The 24340-nt window shown below is 41.7% G+C and overlaps 1 protein-coding gene across 2 annotated transcripts; it reads right to left on the reverse strand.

Annotated features, from left to right (window-relative positions):
• Positions 1 to 451: 451 nt before the first annotated feature.
• On the reverse strand, positions 452 to 24054 carry srpra (SRP receptor subunit alpha). 2 transcript variants are annotated; one of them, XM_033049963.1, is made up of 14 exons: positions 23771 to 24054; positions 18494 to 18577; positions 15470 to 15633; positions 13858 to 14000; positions 9475 to 9649; positions 8796 to 8949; positions 7363 to 7517; positions 7112 to 7230; positions 6912 to 6998; positions 5100 to 5272; positions 4393 to 4606; positions 3210 to 3373; positions 1857 to 1955; positions 452 to 935 (listed from the first exon to the last, which is right to left on the reverse strand). In XM_033049963.1, the coding sequence occupies exons 1-14, from the start codon at positions 23885 to 23887 to the stop codon at positions 807 to 809; spliced, it is 1977 nt and encodes a 658-aa protein (XP_032905854.1). In that variant the 5' UTR covers positions 23888 to 24054; the 3' UTR covers positions 452 to 806. The 2 variants fall into 2 exon arrangements, with proteins under 2 accessions (XP_032905854.1, XP_032905853.1); XM_033049962.1 differs by having other exon boundaries at positions 8796 to 8952; positions 23771 to 23990.
• Between the last annotated feature and the right edge of the window lie 286 nt (positions 24055 to 24340).

A 24340-nucleotide genomic window follows, 5' to 3' on the forward strand; every position in this document is an offset into this window, starting at 1 on the left:
TAACAGGACAGGAGCAGGCCCTTTGGCCCACAATGTGCCAACCATGATGCCAAGTTAAACTAATCTCATTGCCTGCATGTGATATGGCTGAACATGCAGTTGATCAACTCTGTTTGCACATAATTAATATCTCTTCATTCCCTACATTTCCATGTTATCCAAGTCTCTAATATTGCACTATCGTATCTGCTGCCTCCACCGCCATCCCTAGCAGCATATTCCAGACACTCATCACCTTCTTAAAAAAAAACTTGCCCTCACCTTAAAGCTGTGGTCTATAGTATTTGATATTTCCATCCTGAGAAAAAAGGTTCCGATTGTCTACCTTATCTATGCGCCTAAAATGTTGTTTTTATACTTTCCTGCACCCTATTTCTATATGTTGAATACATTTTTATAAAGCAGCCATTCCATTTACACCTTGCAACTGAACACAACAGATGACCACAGCCAACAATGATAGCAGCTTTATTTAATAAATTCTCTTTACATTTTCTCTGTAATTCACAGGCAGCCGATACTCAAGCTTATTGCACTAAGAATTAGACTTTTTTTTAAAAAAAGGAAAAGCAGTTCATCTCTTTCCTTGACTGGTGATGTGACGACATCCTCTGTGTACTTATTTAAAAAAAACTCCGGGAAGGAAATGCAGCAGACTGAACAATGCTGGAGAAGTTGCAATGCCAACAGGTGATTCCACACAACATAATCAATAATCCTCCATTATGCACAGAATAATCAGTGATGGGCTGACGTTGGGGAATTTAGTGGCACTGGGGTGTGCTAGAGTGTTGTAAAGCAGATACTCAAGCCTTCATCAGGGCACTGACAACAGCCTTGGCATTGAGGCTGCGCAGGTCATTGTAGGTCTGTCCTGTTCCAACAAAGACTATTGGTTGGCCAGTGATGTAGGTCATAGAAATGGCAGCACCAACCTGCAGGAGAAAATGAAAACAATTCAGAGCACCAAAAAACATTTGGTCATGCAGACAAAAACAAGGTATTCAAACCACCTCCACGTCAGTTTGAGTTGCTGCCTTATAACGCCAGAGTACAGGGTTCGATCCTGAGGTGCTGTCTGTACGGAGTCTGTACGTTCTCCCTGTGACCACATGGGTTGTCTACGGGTGCTCCAGTTTCCTCGCACACTCCAAAGACACACAGCTTTGTAGGTTAATTGGCTTTGGCAAAATAATACATTTTCCCTAATGTGTAAGACAGTGCTAGTGCATGGGGTGATCGCTGCCGGCGTGGACTCGGTGGGCTGAAGGACCCGTTTCCACGCTGTATTTCTAAACTAAATTCCCTCTAAACCAACTGTTTTATTGCACCAGGGGTGAAGCTTCCAAAACTGGATTCATTTTGTAATGAGCCGTGTGAAAGGCTCTATATAAATGACATGTATACATGACTCAATTTAAATTTTGAAAGTGTCATGTCACAAAAGTGGGGAAGATTTTCCTGTAAAAACATACAGGAAATTGCTTGTTTATCTCAATATACCCATCTAATTTAAGAGCCAAGAAATTGCATTATTTTCTGGTATTTGTTCCCAGCAATGCAGACAATGTTGCACAGCAAGGCAAAACGTTCACTCCAGATCAAAGTTGAAGATAATTATGCTTACAGCAACCTGCAACATAAATGAGTGATCAAAGAATTTCTGTTTACACTTAGATGCCTTGGTTGAAGTACTTGTGCAAAAGTATGAGTGATATTCCATTGTTACTTTCAGCTGTTTTGCCGAGTTCAAAAGTTAGGTAGAAGATAAAATGATATAGAAAATGCAAGAAATATTCAGCAAACTGCAGAGGGAAACAGTTAATATTTAACATTGCACATATGCCCAGCAATACCTTATCATCAATTGTATCAAATTTGGTCAGCACAATGCCATCAATCAGCCGCGGCTTTTCAGACATTGAATGGTCAGCCAGAGCCTGGTTAAATTTTACCTGAGGAGAGATTGAGGAGTTAGTATTTACAAACAGACTGACAATTAGACCATGCAGGTTTATTGTTGGATTTCAGTAAATACAATATCAGATGATAAACACAAAGTGCTGGAGAAACTCAGCAGGTCAGGCAGCATCTCTGGAGAACCCTTCTTCAGACTGAAAGTAGATGGGGGAAACTGGAGGTAGGAAAAGGCCAGAACAAATCAAGGTTGGCAACATATAACCAAGGAAGGGAGGACCCTGTGATGGCCCATTGCTGGCTGGAGAAGAGATGATAACAAAGGGATACAAGGATGCAAACAGTGGAACTAGTAGGATGACTAGGGAGGGAGAGAGGGAATGCAGGGGTTGCTAGAAATTAAAGAAATCAACGTTCATACCACTGGGTTGAAAGCTGCCGAAGCAACATATAAGGTGCTATTCCTCCAATTTGCATGTTGCCTCAATCTGGCAAGAGCAGTCATTAAGGGAGTGATGTCCTGCAGACGGCCTGTCATGGTATGGAACACCCCAGCTTGGGGGCAGATGTGACGGAGACTGAGGAATTGGGATAGAATGCAGGAGGCAGGGTAGGATAAAGTGTAGTCCAGATAGCTGTGGGAGTCAGTAGCTTTGTAATAGACATCAGTCGATAGCCTATCTCCTGCGAAGGAGGCAGTGAGATCAAGAAAGGGGAGGGAGGTGTCAGAGATGGTCCAGGTGAATTTGAGTTAGTCCATGAATGGTGTAGGATGTAGGACTGATACAGTTGTCAATGTAACAGAGAGAATTCGGTGATATTCTTTCACAATATCAAATGGGTTTTTTTAAGAAAAAAGGTATGAGATGACAATTAAACTTTCCTTTATAAACCTAGACTATGGATAATATTTAGAGCCATGATAAGTCTGTCAGAAGAGTGAAGATTTCTTTATTCATTTACAGGATCTCAGTGTTGTTGATTTATTGCCCATCGCATATTGCCCATAAAAAGATAGCGTGCTGCCTTGGATTACTGCAGATTGAAGGTACGCGACAGTACCGTTGGGGAGGGAATTCAAGGTCATTACATATCGATAACTGTGAACTGGAGTCCACGAATCTGTCATACAACAGGGTACACAAAAATGCTGGAGAAACTCAGCGGGTGCAGCAGCATCTATGGAGCGAAGGAAATAGGTAACGTTTCGGGCCGGAACCCTTCTTCAGACTTTGTGCAAAGAGAACCAGTGCAATAGTTGATTTGGGTGATAAACAGTGACCAATACTCACCAACTGATCGACTGCCTCATTCCCTACCAATGCTTCACCAACAAATAGTACCAGATCTGGCATATTAATGGCAATGAGTTTGGCAAGAGCAGTCATTAAGGGGGTGTTGTCCTGCATACGCCCTGCAGTATCTACTAAAACCACATCAAAGCTCTGATTTCGGGCTGTGGAAGAAATGGACACTTTAAAATTACATCTCCACCCGTGAAATAATCAAATTAAATGGTAGTGATCAAGCCAAATAGCTCAGAAATAAAGCCCAACTGAATCATAAAGAGCTAATCTTTGTTTAAATTTGACAATAACAATTCTTATTGTGGGCATTAGCCTATTACTTGATTTGAGAAAATGATTCCCACAAATCTTCAGATAAGAAGTCAATCCTTGCCTCGGTATATGTACTAATACACTCAGCTTTGAACTTTAGTTTAAGACATTCTGCTTGTTCAACTGGTGCATGGGTTTGGACTGCACTGTCCGCTGGGCCAGAGGGGAGCTAAAGGGACACGCATGAGATGGGCATAACATACAACTTGAATCTGCTGTAAGAGGACTGGCACCTGGAGGCATAGGTTTGTGTGCCTATACTTCAACTTACTAATGCTCGGGTAATCCATCCAATTGCATTCACCAGTTAACTATAGACACATTTTGTGAAGTTCTTTAATTGAATAAGTATCCTTCTCCAAGGATTCCAATTTTTATCTCAGAAAAGTATTGCATAGATGCCCTTCATTGTCCAGTAAATAAATACTAAAACATTACAGGAATAATAGAAATTCTGTCCACACCGATAATAATTCCAAACTCCCATATACACATAGGCCAGAGATGTATGAACAAAAGGCAGAAGCAAATGTCTTTAAGTCAGAGTCATAGTAGATAACACAAGTCCCCAATAGCTTCAGAATATAAGCACAAGGTGATGCAAAATCCACACAAAGCGTTAACTAAAATGTAGAAAATAGAATAGTATTGGAATAGAATGTATAGCAAATTCAGTGATGTTGCTAACGACTAGCAACTATGATAGCACAATCACCCCCCCTGCATTGCAATAGAGATAAAAATTGACCGGCAGCATAACTAATAAAAAGGTATAGCTTGGCAAAGTATGAGAAGGTATAGACAGCGTGGAAAATTGAAAACTGGTCTAAAGCAATGTTTTTTTTCCAAAAATTACAAAATGCAATGGCCTCCATTGCGATGCCAGCAGCGTCCTTCCCGTATCCCTTCTCAAAGAGCTGGACCATGCTTTGACCATGGTGTTCCTCTGGTGGGTGCAGGGCATTCAGGCGGCGAGTGTGGGTTCTGAGCTGCTCCACTGCTCCAGCTCGGAACGTGTCGCAGGCAGCAATAAGAACCCGAAATCCATTCTCCATCAGCCAGAAGCTGATCTGCAGGAAGCAAAGGACACGGCACAAATGATAAAATGTTCCCATTCAGTTGCTGACTGGTCTCTTTAGCTGGAGATTTCCATGATTGAGCATTTGTATTCCCAGATTTCAAAGTGCTTTTATATTAAAAATAGCAGGTGATATAAAAGAACTTTATATCAACAGTGGATTAGAATTAGTAATAATTCTGATGTGATACAGAATGCTCTTTCATGAATTCTATAAACGGTGATTGAAAGGCATGATCATGATGAATTCCACAATGATTGATTTAGTACCAAGATACTGGTTTAAAATATTAACACCAAATCAATTTATACCATATGCGCCCCATTAGAAAGTGGGAATGAGAGGAACGGATATGCAAACATATCGCAGAAAGATACCAGTGCTAAAGAGTTTTGTTGCAGTGGGGGATTGGAAAAGTGAGGGTGCTTGAGACATGTGGAACCATACAGTGATTTCTCTTCAATAGATTTCATCTATGCCTGACCTTGGCAAGGTTGGTAGATTTTCCAACTCCATTCACGCCGCAGAAAGTAATGATAAATGGCCGCTTGTGTTTCTGAGCTTCCAAAACATCACGCAAGATATCAACACGTCTCTTGGGCTGCAGGATCTGGACCAGAGAATCTTGCAAGGCCTGCTTCACTGTGGATGTCACTGCTATTGAAGGGTACAACAATGAATGCAGAGTTAGCAGGGTGTTCAACATCAATGACAAGCATTTAAACAACTTTGAGGTTTCACCAGCCTTCCACTCTGAAGTGCCAGGTACTAGTTGACAGCAACCTTGTAGTACCATGCCCAAGGTGCCAGATTACCCAAGCAAGTCCACACAAACGTTGTTGACCAACCTTGTATCTTTTGGTGGATGGAGGGAAGAGTGAGGCAACTTGGCTGAACTATATCTATTTGTTAGTTAATATTTAGAAACAGGCTATTTCAAGAGTGAAACACTGGCTGTTTATCAGGAGTAGAACGAAATAGTTTCCCATTCCTTACCACAGAATAATGCTGTAGTGACATGCACACCAGCTGCATTTCAGGGGGGTTTTCCCCAACTGAAAATGACCCCATTTCTTTCACCAGTGAAAGACATCTCACAGCACTCCTAGAGTACCTGATATTTACCAAGGAATACCATGTACACACAAACAGAAAACAAGACATCAGCATGTATGCCGGATTCCAACACGTTATTGTCAGGGACATAGCACACCTGAAAAATAAAATCTTGGGAGCAGAGGCTATCCCCACTGAAGTTCTAAAATTAATTAGTGGAGAGCTTCAGTCACCAATCCATAACCTCTTCATCCTTGTCACAGGGGATCGCTGATGCCACAATCACACCATCTTCAAGGAAAGAGTCAGGCCTGACTCTGGTAACTAGAGGGGTCTTCCTGCTATCTGTCATAAAGAGGGTTATCACTAGGGATCTCCTCAACCATTTCCTCCCACAGCCAGAAATTGCAATGTGGATTTAATCCATTTAGAGGGACAGTCAATGGCATCTTCACTGCATGCCAAGAAATCCCAAGAAATGCAGGTAGCAACATCAGCCATTTAAAATAGCCCTTTTCCAGTCTCACTGAAACTTTGACTTCATCAACTTCATTAAGCACTCAAATTAAAATTCAGCCTTTGCCAAAATCATTAAAAAAAAATGTTTAATGGTATTTGGTGGTCCACAAGCATGCATCACTGTCTCAACACTTGCTTCCAACCATTGTCAATGCAATGCTGTACCTCACTCGCAACAAAGTCTGCTAATCTTCAGACCTATCTTGGAATTATCCACCTTGCTGCAACTAGATTCAAGAACAAGGTCATCCAAACTTCAGTATTGAGATGACACTTGCATTTGCATTCACTCGTTGGCTAACTTTAAGCCACTGACAATGTTTCAATTGAAGCATATACAAGATGAGCCGAGTACTCATCCTTTACAAAGCAACGGTCTTCTACCAAACTACCCTTCTGTACAATACTGTCCTTTGACAATAACATTTACGTCAAGACCTGGAAAATATGGACCAAATCCAACTATTCATCCAAATACACATCTGTAAGGCACTCAGGGCTGGAGTATAACACCTACAACATTATCCTCCAATATGTAGTGTCCAGCCAGGCTCTATACGTGAAGCAAGGTTAATTTAAATGATCAAGTACAACTGTGATGAAATATGTGAACTGAACACAATTAGAAGAGTTAATCTCTTAAACTGCCATCATAAATTAAAGTGAGATGACAAGGTGTCACATGGGCTGACATGATATATTATAACTAAATACGACTTACTGCTGAATGTTCCCATCACCTTTCCTTCCAACTTTTTTTCCACTGATTCACATAGTCGAAGAGCAATATCTGCAGCAACATTCTTAGCTGCAGAAAAGAGAAAGAGGAAAGTACAAGTCAAAGAGAGAAGCTTGGACCAATTCATTGTGCATACATAAAAATAACTGAGTTTAGTGTTGAAGGACATGCCCATTACCCACCAATTAAATGATCCTTCATCTTTTCAAGCACAGGGGCCATCACCTGAGGGGAAAGGTTTTTTGATCCAACAAGACCTCTCAGCATTCCAAACATACCACCAATTCCACCCTTCTTCATGCTGTATGCGAATGTTGTACACGTGGTAAAAACAAAAAGGAAATTAGAAAATTCCATTTTAATAGTATTATGAATAGTTTATCAGCATTGTATGGGAACATAGATGCTCAGCAGATCTCTACCAATATCATACCTGGTGTTAGAAATCTTTTGTACAACTGCTTCATCTTCTTCTTCTTCTTCTTCCTCTTCCTCCTCCTCCTCCTCCTCCTCCTCTTCTTCCTCTTCCTCACAACTCTCATAATCAACAGTTTTCAAATCTCCTGCCATTGACCCACGATAAAAATTCTACAAGAAATGATCAGTGCCAAATTTGTGAATAAATTTAGTTTATTGTGAACAAACTAAGAACATCTTGCCTTTCCTCCTGGAATTGCCCATTTATTCACTGGCCCAAACTCTCATGTCACTGTCTGACTTTCTCAACTGTTTCATCAAACTATCATATAATAATCTATAGGACTAGGAAAGCTATATCATTAAGCACAAGATGTGAAACAAAACAGCTCAATGCAGTTATAATTATAAAATGTCATATGACATTTTAATTCATACGTTGAACGCTAATGTAAATGTTAATTGCTGTATAGGCTGTTAATGATTTAATTTCTGCTTAATATTTTGAAAGCTTATTATCATTGTCAGGTATTGAGAAATATTCCAATCGTATTTGGCAGTCAATATAATGCTTAGCCTCCTGTGAAAGCTTTATTTCCCATGCGTTTTTGTCTTCATCTTGTACTGTCCCCACTCAATATCAAGGTACTGCGAACAGCTACGCCTCACCACTAAGATTTTAGGATGGTTTGAGGAAAGGTTATTTGTGAAATCCATATGCTGAGTCTTGCAACATACGATCACCAATTAACATGAAAGCTCGCTGATGATATAGAATCTGGGCGAAACACTTTTCTATTTCTGTCAACGTATGCCTGGAGTATTAACACAGATTATGCCTTATATAAACACACCTTGTCACATCTCCAGAAAGAATCAAAGCACCATTTGCAACAAGCTACCTTGACCTGCACTGGCACTCCATGAAAGAAACTGTACAAAACAAGATTCCAGAGAAGCAAAGATAATAAATGGCAATTAACTCACTTTTGAGAAGTGAGGAATGTTGGGCAGCACATCAACTCATTCTTGATTTAAATTACTCAATATTTCAATATATTAAGAATTGAAGAAGTATTTAACTGATGTTATCAATGAGTTCCACACGGATGCAGAGGCAGCATCAGTCCTTGTATTGGAGAAAGTGAAAATTTCACAGTTCTGTTGACCAGAAACATCAAATCGGTTTCAGCTTAATCACAAATGGTACCTGATCATTTCCAGCACTGTTTTGTTTCAGATCTATTTCATCTTTTATTCTGGCAGCCTACCTTACTGTTAATAATCAATTTAACAACATAGCTTTTTTTTTTAAAGCACACCTACTAACCATAGACAGTGTTCCCACTTCCATTTAAGGACTAATGAAAATGTAACAAAATTGAAGCATGTCCTCTAATTAGAGTGTTAATAAACACTTGCAGAAAGGTTAATAAGTTTGCAACATACCACATCTACACTGGTGTCATCTCCATTGTTGGTGACAGCACTGGACTGACCATTGAACAGTTTTTCACTGTAATCCAGCTCTTTGGAGTTAGCATTATTACAATCCAGAGGCCAGACACGTCGCAGTTTCTGCTTACTTGTTGTGGGGGACTTGCTGCTGCAATTCACCATGAGAAATATGTTACTGCATTAAATTTCACTTTCTCTCACCCACTGAAAAACTAAAAACCTACTGAAACTGAAATGTTGAAGTGAATTAAACTGGACTGAATTATTACTGAGGGAACATTAATATGGAATTTGAATTTGTACAGTAAACATTAGGATTAAGTCACCAGAAACACAATAAGCTTTTTATAAATTAACTGGGCCACATGCAAATCTCTGATTTTGGCTCTCAATTAAAGGTTTCAAAGGTCTTTTATTGTCACATGTACCAATTAAGGTACAGTGGTATTCGTAGTCAAATTATGAAAGAGATGGAAAATATTACACGTAAACATAATAAGATTCATCAATTAAACGTGGCAAAAAAGCACCTTAAAGAATGCTGATGTAAAAGATGAAGAGCAGCAATGCCCTCTCTGTAATGAGCAAGAATAGCAGCTAAAATTACAGATCAAGGTAAAAGCTAGAAAACACAACCAGCTAATTGTTGCCTCAGGTGGAAAGTCCTCACCTGTTTTCTTTTTTCTCTTTTCCCAATTTTTTACGGAAAAATTCCTCCCTATTCTTCTGGATGATTTCTTCCCGAGTCAAACCATTTTGGTTAGCATCACCTACAGTCATGGTTACAGGAGTCTTTAACTGGACGGTAGGTTTCTTTTCTGCTGGAGGTGCCTCGGGTACAGGGGCTAGATAGGAGGGGAAAAAAGACAGAAGTAGAAAAAAAAGCAAGAGGCAAGAACAAAGATATAAAAGAAAGCAAAGAGAAGAGGGTGTAATATAATTTGGAAAAGCTTCTCTAAAAATCTCCCAACCAGACTTGAATTAACATTCACTGTTGATAAATTTTAATTCCTAAAGTGACACTGAAGTCAGAAAACTAATCTTTAAGGATCTTTTCCTCTTTACAAATGTTACATGTTACAGACTATTTTTCTCTTCCTTACTGGATTACTCTTGCATGCTATTTTTCCTTTTGTTTACTCTAAATTTTAGTATATTGTCAAGTGTATAGAGGTGCAGTGAAAAGCGTTTTGTTGTGTGCTATCCAGTCAGCGGAAAGACTGATTACAATCAAGACATCCACAGTGTACAGATACAGGATAAAGGGAATATCATTTAGTACACGATAAAGTTCAGTAAAGTCCAATTTAAGAAAATCCAAGGATGGGAGGTCAGAACCGCTCACTAATTGCTGATCGGATTGTTCAGTCACCTGATAACAGCTGAGAAGAAACTGTGCCTGAATCTGGATGTATGCGTTTTCAAACTTCTGTACTTCTAGCCTAATAGTAGAGGGGAGAGAATGTCCGGGGTGAGATTTGTCCTCGAATATGTTGGTAGCCTTGCTGAGGCAGGTGCAGTATAGATGGAGTCAATGGAAGAGAGGCTATGTTCACAATTCTCTGCAATTTCTTGCAGTCTTGGATGTAGCTGTTCCCAAACTATGCTGTGATGCATCCCGATAAAATGCTTTCTACCGCATATCTGTAGAAGTTGGTGAGAGTAATTGGGGACATGTCGGACTTCCTAAGCCTTCTGAGGAGGTAAAGGCGTTGGTGTGCCTTCCTAGCCATTGGATCGATATGGCTGGTCCAGGACAAGTTGCTGGTGATATTTACTCCGAGGAACTTGAAGCTTTCAACCATCTCTACCTCAGCGCTACCAATGTATACCGGGTATGTGTGCCGCATCACTTCCTGAAGTCAATCACTATCTCCTTTGTCTTGATAACATTGAGCGAAAGGTTGTTGCCTTAGCACCAGGTTCTCAATCTCCTGCCTGTACTTTTCAAAACCTCAGGCATATTGCTCATTTTGGCATTATTATAAACCATTTTCTTTACCCAATATTATCTATAACCTTTAGAAAATGACAGTTGGACCACTTTTCCTGGTGGATTTCTGTTCTTTAAATGTTAATTGTTTTTTGTCCCATTTTAATATTGTTTCTCAATTCCAAATCATAAACTATATCTTTGTAGCTTGTTTAGTTTAAAGTAAAGATCATAGTTTTATGCTAAAATAAACCACTTGCACAAATAAATAAATAACCACAATAAATTGCAAACATTTTATCACTGTGTATTAAAAACAGTATTGATAATTAGCCCTTTCTCAACAACAGATCTAAAATAGTATATTCCCTCATGGGTTTTTCCACATACTGATGTAGATAACCATCTCTTACAATCCATAAACTTGTTCTTCCCACCATTAAAGCTAATATGATTTGCAGTCTAAAATGTGAAGTTTCCACTGATTATTGTATTCACCTCGTGACCTGTAATCCTAATTTTCCCTGATACATTCTACGGCCTACATTTTCACTTCTACCTTTTGATGTGTTAAGCTATGATCCATTCTCCCTTCAACTTTATTAGTGCCACCTCTCCTCTTTAATTTTGGCTATTGCTTCTACAATTTATCCTGGAAAAATTGCTTCCTAACCTTGGTTACTTTGCTACCACAACTCTGTACTTATTATTTTACTCCATGCCAGCGGATGGAAACCATTATCTATAGCAGCTACATAAGCAGTAAGTGTCTGCAGCTCAAGGAATTTCAGCTGACAATGTACCAGATCAAGTCGAAAATGTTTACACTGATGCATCAATTTATCTTGGGCACATTACTCCAGGAGCCACAAAGGGTTCTGGTATTGAATAGGCTTTTATATCCACATGCCAGTTACAATGTTTGTCCATATTCTGCTTTTTAAAAAAAAATCATTTAATTCCCTGCTCTAACTCTAAGGTAGACAAAAATGCTGGAGAAACTCAGCAGGTGCAACAGCATCTATGGAGTGAAGGAAATAGGCAACGTTTCGGGCCGAAACTCTTCTTCTTTATTTCCTTCGCTCCATAGATGCTGCTGCACCCACTGAGTTTCTCCAGCATTTTTGTCTACCTTTGATTTTCCAGCATCTGCTGTTCCTTCTTAAACACTGCTCTAACTCTAATTGGTCCAATTGTCATATATGTGTATGCTTTGTCCCTACAGACCTTAATTATCTTTGAACACTTCACTGTACATGGTCCTCTCTAACTCTCTAAATGTCCCTGAAGCTAGAACCCTTCCACAATTACTCAGTTTATAGCCGAGTTATTTGATTCACTTGGACACTGGTCCCAACTCAATTCAAGTGAAGCCCATCCCAACAGAGCAACCTTCGCTTATATCCTGTTTATATTTAATTTGCCCCATGGAACAAAATTTATTTTTCCCACACCTGGTTTTCAGTCACGTTCAACACTGATCTTACTCAATGCTAAATTGCATGGTGCTCAGGTGGTTATTCAGAGATAATTGCATCTGATTTTCTGTTTTGTTATTTGGTCCCCAGTTTCATGTACAAATCAGCAAAATCACAGACCATAACAACTGCCTCTTTCTCCTCCTATTTAATTTGTCTCAAGCGCCAAATAAATTGGGCAGCCATGGTGGCTCAACGGTAGAGTTGCTGCCTTACAGCACTTGCAGTGCCGGAGACCCAGGTTCGATCCCGACTACGGGCGCTGTCTGTACGGAATTTGTACGTTCTCCCCGTGACTGCATGTGTTTTTTCCCCGAGATCTTCGGTTTCCTCCCACTCCAAAGACGTAGGGTCTTTGTAAGGTATGTAGGTTAATTGGCTTGGTGTATGTGTAAATTGTCCCAGGATAGTGTTAATGTGTGGGGATCTTTGGTCGATGCAGTCTCGGTGGGCCGAAGGGCCTGTATCTCTAAACTAAAACTAAATATGAAGATATGTCCTTAACCATGCCAGTGGGCAAGCAACACAGCCTTTATGAGTTGCACTCACAAGCATCCATCGCTCTAGCTATACGATCCCCTCTATTACATTTCTATGCATTTCCCAACTTGATTAGCACAAGAAACACTGGCGATGGTTAATTTTTTTCATCCTTCGTCTACACGGACTCCAAGAAATGCATAAGTGCTGGACAAATGCGAAGGCACCTCTAACATTTCCTTCTAGATCCCCAAACCTGCTTCATTCTTAGTCACACTGTCCTATTCCTCTTAATTGACCAATTCTAGACTATTTAATCCGACGTGTTGGTATCCCCTGGATAAGGTTTCCAGGTAACTTTCCCGCATTCTTAATGCATCAGTGTCCAAATCAAGTTTCCGAGCTGCAGACACAATGGTTTCCATCAGCCGACACTGAACAAAATAATAAAACACCACAGGTGCAGAACATCTGAAATAACAGAAGGTGCTGAAAATACTCAACAGGTCAGGCAGCATCTGTGCAGAGAGAAACAAAGTTATTCTTTCAACAATAAGAAATCAAACAAGTTATTAGTTGAAGAAAAAGGCGAGACTGGAAAAAAAAGGGTATGTCCACGACAGGTTGGAGGTCAAGAGACAGCAAGTGGTGGAGTTGTCAGCCAGAAGAGGATGGTAATTATTGATGATTTGTCTGGTGAAAATGTCACCGAAAAGATTAACCTAGGCAGAAGCAGGGAAGTATTAAAAAGTAATGCTGGAACTGAGATACAAACTGGAGAAGCAAAACACTGTAGATGCTGGAAACTGAAGGAAGAACAGAGTTCATGCTTCAAACAGATGAAGTTTCGACAGATTTAATGAGTTGTGGTGCAAGCTGGAAAGGCTGATTATGTGAACTTGCTGGATTTATCGTTAAGTCTCAAGGGTCGTCAACCTGTCAAGAGATGTCAAGCTGAGCTGTTGCTCTTTGAGTTTACATTAGGCTTGAATGTAACCACACACAAGCATAAAGAAATAAAGATAATAATGGGATAGACAGTCAACTATAAATTCAGGGTTACACTTGTGTTACTTTATAAAAATGCTCCCCCCTCCCATTAGTGCACTCCAGCCGTTTCCATGCCAAACTTGTGAGCCTCTGCCAATGAACTATTACTTACCTTCTTTCTTGATTTTCTTGTTCTCCTTCCCTTTTTCACCTCGGATTTCTATCATAGATTTCACAGTTTTCCTTGATTTATCAGATTGTTTAAATGTTTTCATGACAGATGGTGCTTTTCCTCTGGTGCGTTCCTCAGCATCCCTAAAGACCAGCAAAAAAGGACACATTAGGCTGAACGGAATTATCAAAAACAAGCAAAACTGCCATTGAATTTCTAGTATTTAATTTGGCCGACTTTTAGAATGTGATAGCATTCCTGGGGTCCCAGTGCCCCAGGGTAGACAGCCAGAATCTTTTCCCAGGATGAAAAAAAAATAATGTACTAGCTTAAGGTGAGGGGGTGCAAAGTTTAAAGGAGATGCGTGGAGCAAGTTTTTTTAATTTTTTAAACAGTGTCGTGAGTGCCTGGAACACGCTGCCGGGAGTGGTGGTTGAAGTAAATACATTAGTGGCATTTAAAAGACTCAAGGACGGGCATATGTATATGTAGGGAATGAAGGGATATGTGTTATGTGTAGATAGATAAGTGATGGTATTGGCATCATTTTCGGCACAGACACTGTGGGACAAAGGGCCTATTCTTGTGGTGTATTGTTCTGTGTTCTGTATGAGACACAATAGAAAGCAAGGTGGTGAGTTACTTGCTTTCCAGCATTAGATTTACAAGAACAAACAGGAGTGGAAATTCTGACTGATTCCAACCTGCAGGGGTGAAGTGGGGGCAAACCAGCAATCTCCTGTTAGTTTGTACCCCATCTCATCCATACAGACTGCATTCTCTTAGGAAGGTTAAAGGAAGATCGTACCCAAAATCTTTCAAATTAAAGATCCACTGTAAGAAAAAGAAAAACTGATTTTTGAACATTCAATCTTAAACAAATTAGAGAACCCCATAATTCATCCTAGCTTGTTCAATTAGAAAAATGGATATCTGCTTAAACACTCATTTGTTTAAAAAAATGAGTCGGAGGCTAGAAGGTTTTAAGCAATAAATCTGAAATCCGTCTGCTTGAACCCAGAGAGTATCTTGAAACATAGACCCAGCTTCCACTTCAATTAACCAGTTTCCATAAGTCTCTCCTCAACCTAGCTTTCAATGTTGTAACCCAAGGGCTAAGAGATTTTGATGAAAAAAAGTGCTGGCAGAACTCAACAGGCTAGGCAACATCTATGGAGGAAATGGACAGGCAATGTTTGGGGCCTTCTCCAGTCTGAAAAACCCAATCCAACCCCGAAACATCGTCTGTCCATTTTCTCCATCGAGATGGCCTGATCAGCTGAGTTCCTCCAGCACTTTGTGTTTTGCTCACAATTTCAATATCTGCAGTTCCTTTATCTCCATTTAAAAGATCTCTTCTCTGTGAAACCGATTGGCTGCTGATTCTCTACTCTATCTCCTATTACAGAAAGGCGAATTCTTCAGTTGCGTATTTGTATGCCCCTCTGGAATCAATAGAGCATAATGATCCTCTTTACCAATGTCTTATCATAACCTTACTTCAGCTCTCTTGTACGATTACTGTAACTGTCAACTGCTGTTTTGGAAAGTGATAAATGGCATTACATGGAGAAAAGGAATTACTAAAAGGTAAATAGTTTGATTCATTTACTTCAGGAAGTCTTGGAATTCATCCAAAAAATCAAAGGAACCACTAAGGAGGCCCAGCACTCCTCTCTGCTGTAACTGGTTTCTATATTTATCCCGAAATAACATGTGGATATCATCAATAAACTTGTCCACATAGGTTAACGTCAGGATTTTTTGGTAGCCCACCTGTCGGATAAAAAGAAAATTGCCTTAAATGAACTGTCTTATTCTAACATTTATAATCACACATCTATAAATCTGTGAACTACTTTAGTCATTAAGATTTAAGATTCACTCATTAGCAGAAGTAGGAACAACACATACTGCAACAAGAATAACAGGCATAAAGTTTAACTAATAGCAAAAAAGTATAGACGGGATTAACATACATAGATTTGATTCACTGAATACAGTAGCCTCGCACACATTTTAAATCTAACAAGTATGCCTAGTGAAAGTATTGATATTAATGTGTTCTGTTTGATAGGTTATTACAATACTGAATTCCAATAGTTGTGGATTTATGCCTTCTTCTCTTCTTCCAACATGCTTTTCCCTGATGACACTATATGCAAATATTTACTTCTTGACAGCAGCTTCATTTACACGGATAATTACAATGACTTGTGTTGCGAGCATAACCACATATTTAAATCAGACAGCCAAATACAATACAAAGTCTTATCCAGTATGGAGTAGAGATGCTGCACTGTGTGGAAGGGTTAATGCGTCTTTTTACTAAGCCTCGCTATAACCATCAACATTCCCGCATAGCAAGTGCCTCAAGCTTCTTCCCACACCACCTACCCAAGGAATCTGGCTCTTCTTCACTGTTTCCAAACAATTTGGAACACCACATGCACTTCATGCCATTACTCAGTGCAAGAAAAACAAAACAAATAACAGCCTCTTCTATTAGCCTGCCCAACCCGTTGGGAAGAAATGCAATACTTACACTCAAAACTCAAAGGCAGTTGCATCATGTCAGACAAAATAAAACATAAGGTAGACACAAAATGCTGGAGTAACTCAGCCGGACAGGCAGCATCTCTGGAGAGAAGGAATGAATGGGCGACGTTTTGGGTCGAGACCCTTCTTCAGACAGAAAGAAAACATAAATATATGTGTTCAAGAAGGAACTGCAGATACTGGAAGATCGAAGAGAAACTCAGCGGGTGCAGCAGCATCTATGGAGCGAAGGAAATAGGCGACGTTTCGGGCCGAAACCCTTCTTCATAGAAAACATAAATATACTTGCCCAACCACTTCCTCTGGCAGTTTCCACCATATACATTCCACCTCGTGTGAAAAGCCACCTCTCGGGTTCCTTTTAAACCTTTACCCTTGCCCTTTAGTTCTTCATTGCCCAATGCTGGGATAATTACTACGTGCATTCACCCCATCTACGCCGCTCGTGGCTTTATACACCTTAATAAAATTACCCAGTCTTCCAGACACCAAAGAATAGAAACATAGAAATTAGGTGCAGGAGTAGGCCATTCGGCCCTTCGAGCCTGCACCGCCATTCAATATGATCATGGCTGATCATCCAACTCAGTATCCCGTACCTGCCTTCTCTCCATACCCTCTGATCCCCTTAGCCACAAGGGCCACATCTAACTCCCTCTTAAATATAGCCAATGAACTGGCCTCGACTACCCTCTGTGGCAGAGAGTTCCAGAGATTCACCACTCTCTGTGTGAAAAAAGTTCTTCTCATATCGGTTTTAAAGGATTTCCCCCTTATCCTTAAGCTGTGACCCCTTGTCCTGGACTTCCCCAACATCGGGAGCAATCTTCCTGCATCTAGCCTGTCCAACCCCTTAAGAATTTTGTAAGTTTCTATAAGATCCCCTCTCAATCTCCTAAATTCTAGAGAGTATAAACCAAGTCTATCCAGTCTTTCTTCATAAGACAGTCCTGACATGCCAGGAATCAGTCTGGTGAACCTTCTCTGCACTCCCTCTATGGCAATAATGTCCTTCCTCAGATAAGGAATAAAGTCCTCATCTGCTCAGACCTCTTCCCATAACACAGTCCCTCGAGTGCTGGTAAAATCCTCGTAAATTTAAGTGCACTCTTTTCAGTTTAATGGCATCTACCCAAGCAGGGTGACCAAAATGAACACAACACTCCAAGTGCCCCCTCACGAATGTTTTGTACAACTACACAATAACATCCCAACATCCAGACTAAATCCCCGTCACTGATAAAGGGCAATGTGCCAAAGGACACCTTTACCACCCTGATATGAAGTCACATGTTTCCTCCTCTCTCCTGCGGAAGGGGAATAATCAATCCTTTAACTTAAACTCATTTATATTTTTACGATAATCAAGAACATAAGGATGACCAGGGAATGCCACTTTCAGGGAGAAAAAGGGGTTGCACGCCTTGCCATTTTGCTCTACAACACCCCCCAAGGCCTTATGGTTCATTTGAAAGCCTGACCCTTCAGAGCAACTCCACCCTCCTCCTCCCATCTACATTCCCGTTTCCGACTGCCCTATAGAAAGTGAGATAATTCCAATTGGTAATCTTAAATGTTACTCTCTATCACTTATGCCTCTCGGCCCCCAAATGACAAACTCAATACTTTCACAGATTCCTGTGACGGAAATCATCTGGCATTATACAGCGGAGCCCACATTGTCACAAATATTAGAACAGAGATGTTTCAATAAACTAGAAGCTACCTTTATAAAGAATACTGATCATTCTGCTACAATTCCACATTCGGTGGACTTTTATTCAACATTGACAGCAGCAGAGAAACCTCAGTCGATATAATAATCCTTCATCGTTCGATATTTGGACTAGCCAGTGCCTATTTGTAGGGTTTAAAACACACATTCTATTTTACTCCAATGGAGCCAACTTCTCTCTGCACTTCAATGGATTCTCTATGAATGCAGATTTTCTCCAAATCAAACACAACTTCAGACAAGTCCCTGGTGAAAATAGCCACAAATATCCCAGAATGTCCACCTTTGAACCCAATTTAATAATACATTTAATGAATTATATTTGATCTGCTAAATACTCACCACAAACAACAATTCAAACTCATTGTCCAGCTTGTATTTAAGAGTGAGGGCTTCATGAGTGAATGAGCTGTTTCCTCCTCTCTCCTGCAGAAGGGGAATAATCAATCTTTTAACGTAAACACATTTATACTTTTACGATAATCAAGAACACGAGGATGCCCAGAGAATGTTTGAAATTTCTTTGAAATATAGTGCACAAATAGTAATGCTAGTGATGACTAATTTCCAAATCCATTTGCTTGTCTGTCAGATAATGTACTTAAAAATGATGCACTAATTCCCATGAAGTTTATCCATTATAAAAGCCATCTTCAAATTTCCAATGCAATTGTCCATGTAAACTTCCTCAGCAATTACTGCCTTCAGCTGGCAACCCTAGGAAACTAAGTCCACTACAAAATGCTATTTTGGAAACCGTATGAACGTGAATTGCAATTACAGCTTGAGATGCAAATGAATGCAAGAAAGTAATTTTTTTCCAAATCAAAACTACATCTCAGTAAATTTTTTTGTTTTATGTTATGAATAGCGTGATGTAATTTGATATAAAACATAAGAAGTCTTGTTTCTAATTGCTGGCCAGCTTCCTATTAGAAAATGTAACAAGGGTTGTCAGCTGGATCTGATCCCTGCAGCAAAGCAATTCATTGTTACTCGCTGCCTATGGCTATGGATAGAAAACTGGCGACAGTAGAAACCTTGTCAGCACCCAAATATAACATTCTAATGTTATGTTCTGTGTCAAATGGGTAAACATTGCTTATTGACTTAATTAACTCGCTGCTTGTTGCACTTTCACGGTCAGTCTTTAAATGAAGAATAGATGATGTTTCAGGTTGGAATCCTTCCTCATACTACTAGAAACATCACCTATTTTTCTCTTTTAGAACTGCTGCTTTACCTGCTGAATTACTCCAGCATTTTGCATCTATCTTCAGTATGCCAGCATCTGCAGTTCCTTCCCACACATTTTATCAGCTTTAAAATAATTCAATTTCCACTACAACCATCAAAACCAAAGCTTGTGTGGTACATGGCTGCATGTAAATTGGCTAGTACGCTTGCTGCTAGATGCCTTGATTACATGAAAGGCAAGCTTGTTCTTCCTTCATGCCATTATGTCAGCAGCTAAACTAAATCATTAAAATAGCAACAGCTGAAAAAAAACACTTCAAAAACATGCTTCACCAGGGAATGGTTCTGCACCTGTAGCATCAATACCCCACCGGGTCTTTGGAGACAACAGGATAAAAACAAAATTCCCCTAAAGACAAGAATTCTGAGGTACTTGAAGAAAAACAAGGTAGCAGACAATCTGAGCAAAGACTTGTTGCTGCAAGTCAAAAAATGGAAGAAACATGAACCACTCACTATATCGTAGAACATACAATCATACAGCACAGGAACAGGTCCTTACCCCACAATGTCTGCGCCGAACATGATGGCAAGACCAAATCTTAACTGCCCGCACAGAATCCATATCTCTTTATTCCCTGCATATCCATATGCTTATCCAAAAATCTCTAAAATGTCACTATCATATCTGCCTCAACCACTACCCCCAGAAGCGTTTTCCAGGCACTCACCACCCTCCAAATAACCACCCACAAATCACCTTTAAACGTCACCCTGCTCACATTAAAACTATACCCTCTGGTACTTAATTGTCCATCCTGGGCAAAAGGCTCTGACTGTGTACTCTGTCTATTCCTCTCAATTTGATATACTTCTATCAGGTCACCCCGCAACCTCCGTTGCTCATGAGAAAACAATTCAAGTCTGAGCAACCTCTCCCTGTAACTGACATCTCCTAATTCAGGCCTCCTCTGCTCCCTTTCCAAAACTTTCACATCATTTATTTAATGGGGCAACCAGAACTGCATGCAATACTCCAAATGTGGCCTAAAGTCCTGTAAAAATCAATAAGACCCCCCTGAACAGAAACTGGTTCACACTGTATTTGTACAATTCTTTCTCCAATCACACTTCACCCTGACTGAAAATATATCACTGTAATTACAAATCGATGCAATATTCTAAGATAAAGCTGTTTATTATCAATCAATTACCCATGGCTGTTGTAGATGCAATCTGCACAACAGCCATTTGATTATTTTGTGAAGATAGATTGAGCAGGAAAAAGGAGGCAAACAACCTACTCCCTATTTCTACGTACATTACAGTGATAGTAGAACAAATATCATTTGGAAAACAAGATAGCAAATCATAACCATCATTAAATGGGTAAAATTTGAAATTTTAATCAATGTTTCCAAACTGGAAATTTTATTTAAATTTGAAGAAATTGGATAAAATTCAGAATACTACACTACTTTTCAGAACTACCATGAATCGTCTATATTTACAATTAATACAGCCTATTTATGGGATCTTCATAGCAAGTATTAGATACATCTCAGATTAGGCATCCTCAATATATCAGATTACAACATCAGAATCCCACAAAGCACATATTATACCAAATTATAAATCACAACATACATTTAATACACAATCATTCGTTTGGGTAACACATTCACTGGGTGGCGCCAGCAATGGCTGCTTAGCCAACAGTCTGTCTGTCTGCCCCATCCTTCTTTGTTGTTTTATTAGTATGTTTTTAAATGTATATTTTTAGTGTTCTTTAGCTTGTTTTATGTGGGGGGGTTGGGGGAAACTTTATTTAATCTCTTACCTCAACAGAGATTCATTTTTTTTCCCGTATCGTATCTCCGTCCGCACTGTCGCCTAACATCGAGGAGTTGGCGGCCTTCGCAGGAGTCTGTGAACTTAAATCGTGGAGCTCACGGTCACGAGCTCCGAGTCACAGGAGCGTCGACCGCCCCGACACGGGAGCTACGATCACCCCGACGCGGGGGCTTTGACCGCATGCTGCGGAAGCTTCGATTGCCCTGACCGCGGGAAAATAAAGAGGAAGATTGGACTTTATTGCCGTCCATCACAGTGAGGAATGTGGGGAATCCACTGTGGTGGATGTTTATGTTAACTTTTATGTAGTTGTGTGTCTTTTCACTTTTTTTTAGTATGGCTGTACGGTAATTTGCGTATCACTGTACCATAATTGGTAAACATGATAATAAAGGACCTTTGATTAAATAGCCACCCTATATACTACATTATGTTAACATGGCTAATGCTGCACGGTAGCAGAGCTGGTAGATTTCGTGTCTCAGCTTCAGAGACCAATGTTCAATATCCATCGCAAGGTTTTCACACATTCAGAGACCCCGATATCCATCGCAAGGTTTAGGGTTTTACACATTCTCTCCAAAATGGCAGTGCTCCTGTTTCATAGCGAGGTATGCCACATGGAATTAGACCCTTCAATCCACCATCAACTACCTATTTCCTTCAACACTGCAAAAAACATGTGGGTTGATAAGTTAATCGGCCACTGTAAATACCACAGGTCTGCAGGAGAATGGGAGATGCTGTTGAGAATGTGAAAATTGATTGCAGGGTTAATCTGGGGTAATGTACAACACAGAAACTGTTCCCACAGCCCAATTTGTCCTTCCCAAAACGTCACCCCTATCTATGATGATCCCATTCTATTAAGTTAGGCCTGTATCCCTTTACTTCCCTCCTATCCAAATGCCTGTCAAAATGCCTTATGGTGGGCGGCGCGACTCTCGTCAGCAGCGGCCTCTGCAGTCCGTCTGTGTGTTTTATTATTTTTTGTCTCGTTTTTATGTAGTTTTTGTTATTTTTTGTGTTGGGGTATGTGTGTGTGTGGGGTGGGGTGGGGGAGGGGGTAACTTTAAAATCTTTCCTCTGCACGGGAGACCCAACCTTTTCTTTGTCAGGTCTCCGTTGTCGTTGGGACTGCAACGTGGAGCGGCCTCCAACAGGAACGACCTGGGGTTCCAGCTGCGGAGCTGCCGACTACTCACCGTCACGGGGCTGCCTGAGTCCGGAGCGGGTGTAGCTGTGGTGGACGCTGCTGCCACCCGTCCCCCGGAGATTCGGAGGCTGCAACTGCGGGTTTGGCGGACGGTGGCACCGGGAGCCCGCGGGTCCCTGCTGGGAGACCGCTTTTCGGGGCTTCCGCAACGGCGACTTCTCCCGCCCGAGTTGCGGGGTTGAAGAGCACCTGAGCGGGGCCTTACACCATCGCCATGCGCGGCTTGGAATGGCCGCGGGACTTTGCGAGCGCACGCCGGGGGCTCTAACACCAAGACCTGGTGCGCGACCTTGCATCACCCGGCGTGGCTTTAATGGCCGCGGGACAATCGCCATCGCCAGCCGGGGGCTTTGACTTTGACTCTGACATCGGGGGGGGGGGGGGGGGGGGGGGGGGGGGGGGGGGGGGGGGGGGGGAAGAGTGCAGTGGAGAGATAAGTTTTTTTGCCTTCCATCACAGCGATGTGATGGATGTTTGTGTAAACTGTGTTGTGTCTCGGGTCTTTTTGTTTTGTAATGTATGGCTGCAGAAACGACATTTCGTTTGGACCTCAAGGGGTCCAAATGACAATAAATTGAATTGTATTGTATTGTAAACATAACAAAAATTGCTCCTTCACCTCCTGTGACAAATCGCGCACAACTGCGTGGAAAAACTTGCCCCTCACAAACAACCTTTGACTATGCCATGAAACCATATGGAACCAGGAAGAGGACATTTTATTTTTAATAAGCCGGACAAAAGTTGGTGTTCAAGTTATTGATGGAGAAGCAAGGCAGCAGCCACAGGTGCGGAGCTTCTTGGCACAAGATGAGCAGCCCTGGGCTCCAGGTAACTGTTCTGCTCCTCCCGGGGTAACCACCGGCCCTGCAACCAGGCAGGCAGTAGCCCACCCACCACCCTCGGGGCTGGGAAGGTGGGGACCGGCTCCCCCCCTCACACCAGACTGCCCCAGGCCACCTCCGGGCCCAGAGGTCGGGAATCACTGCCTGCAGGGAGACGGTATCCCGGCACATTCGCCCGCTCTCCCTCCTCCCCACCTCCCACCCGGGACCCCCGAGACCCCCTTCCCTCCCCAAGGCCAGCCTTTCCCCTCCTCTCCCTCACACCGAGCCCCTATTCTTCACAACCACCCCCCCTCTCCTCTCTTCCCTTCCTCCTTTTAACCCCTTTCTTCCCTCCATCCTTCCCCCTCTCTCTATTATTTCCCCTCTCCCTGTCGCCTCACCCCCCCCCCTTTCCTCTCTCCCCCTCCCTCCCTCTCTGATCTTCCTCCCCATCCCCCTCTCTCTCTCTCCCTCACCCCCCCCCCCCCCCATCCCCCCCATCCCTCCCATCCCTCCCTCACTCACCTGGAGGATGACGCTGCGGATGAGCGCGTTGACGGTGCCGCTGAAGGGTCCGTTCACCCCCTGGAAGCACCAGAGCACGATGCCGCCCTTGCTGAAGATGGTGAAGAAGTCCAACATCGCGGCGGCGGGAGAGGAGGAGAACCGTCCAGAACCTCCGAGAACAGTCCCGAGCACCAGGACACGTCAGGACTGCGCGTCACTTCCGGGCCCGGCCCGCCGCGCCCCGCCCCGCTCGCTGCCACTTCCGGGACGCTCCAGCCCCGCCCACCGACACTTCCGGGAACAGCCCAGCCCAGCCCCGCCCCGCCCAGCTGATCTTTGGTCAACAGTCAAGTGTAAGATGGAACTGCAGGTGCTGGTTTAAGCACACATTGGTGTGCTAGGAAATGAAAAAGTGGATAAATTAGCAAAAGAGGCCGTTAAAAAAGAGAACATAGAGGTAAACCTACAATTATCCAAATCTGAAGGAAAACACATTGTGTGGAAGAAAATAAATCAGGAATGGCAACAATACTGGGAACAGGAGACAAAGGGGAGACACCTCTATTCGCTACAAAATAGAGTGGGCAT

This window comes from Amblyraja radiata, chromosome 33 (genome assembly GCF_010909765.2).
Source record: "Amblyraja radiata isolate CabotCenter1 chromosome 33, sAmbRad1.1.pri, whole genome shotgun sequence".
NCBI classification, from domain to species: domain Eukaryota; kingdom Metazoa; phylum Chordata; class Chondrichthyes; order Rajiformes; family Rajidae; genus Amblyraja; species Amblyraja radiata.

Coding starts and splice junctions, on each gene's coding strand:
- srpra (XM_033049962.1), bottom strand. CDS start 23,887: ATGTTGGACTTCTTCACCATCTTCAGCAAGGGCGGCATCGTGCTCTGG. Junction 14,001..15,469: donor GAATTCCAAGACTTCCTGAA/GTAAATGAATCA, acceptor GCTGGTCTTTAG/GGATGCTGAGGAACGCACCA. Junction 5,273..6,911: donor GGTGATGGGAACATTCAGCA/GTAAGTCGTATT, acceptor ACCCTTCAATAG/CAGTGACATCCACAGTGAAG.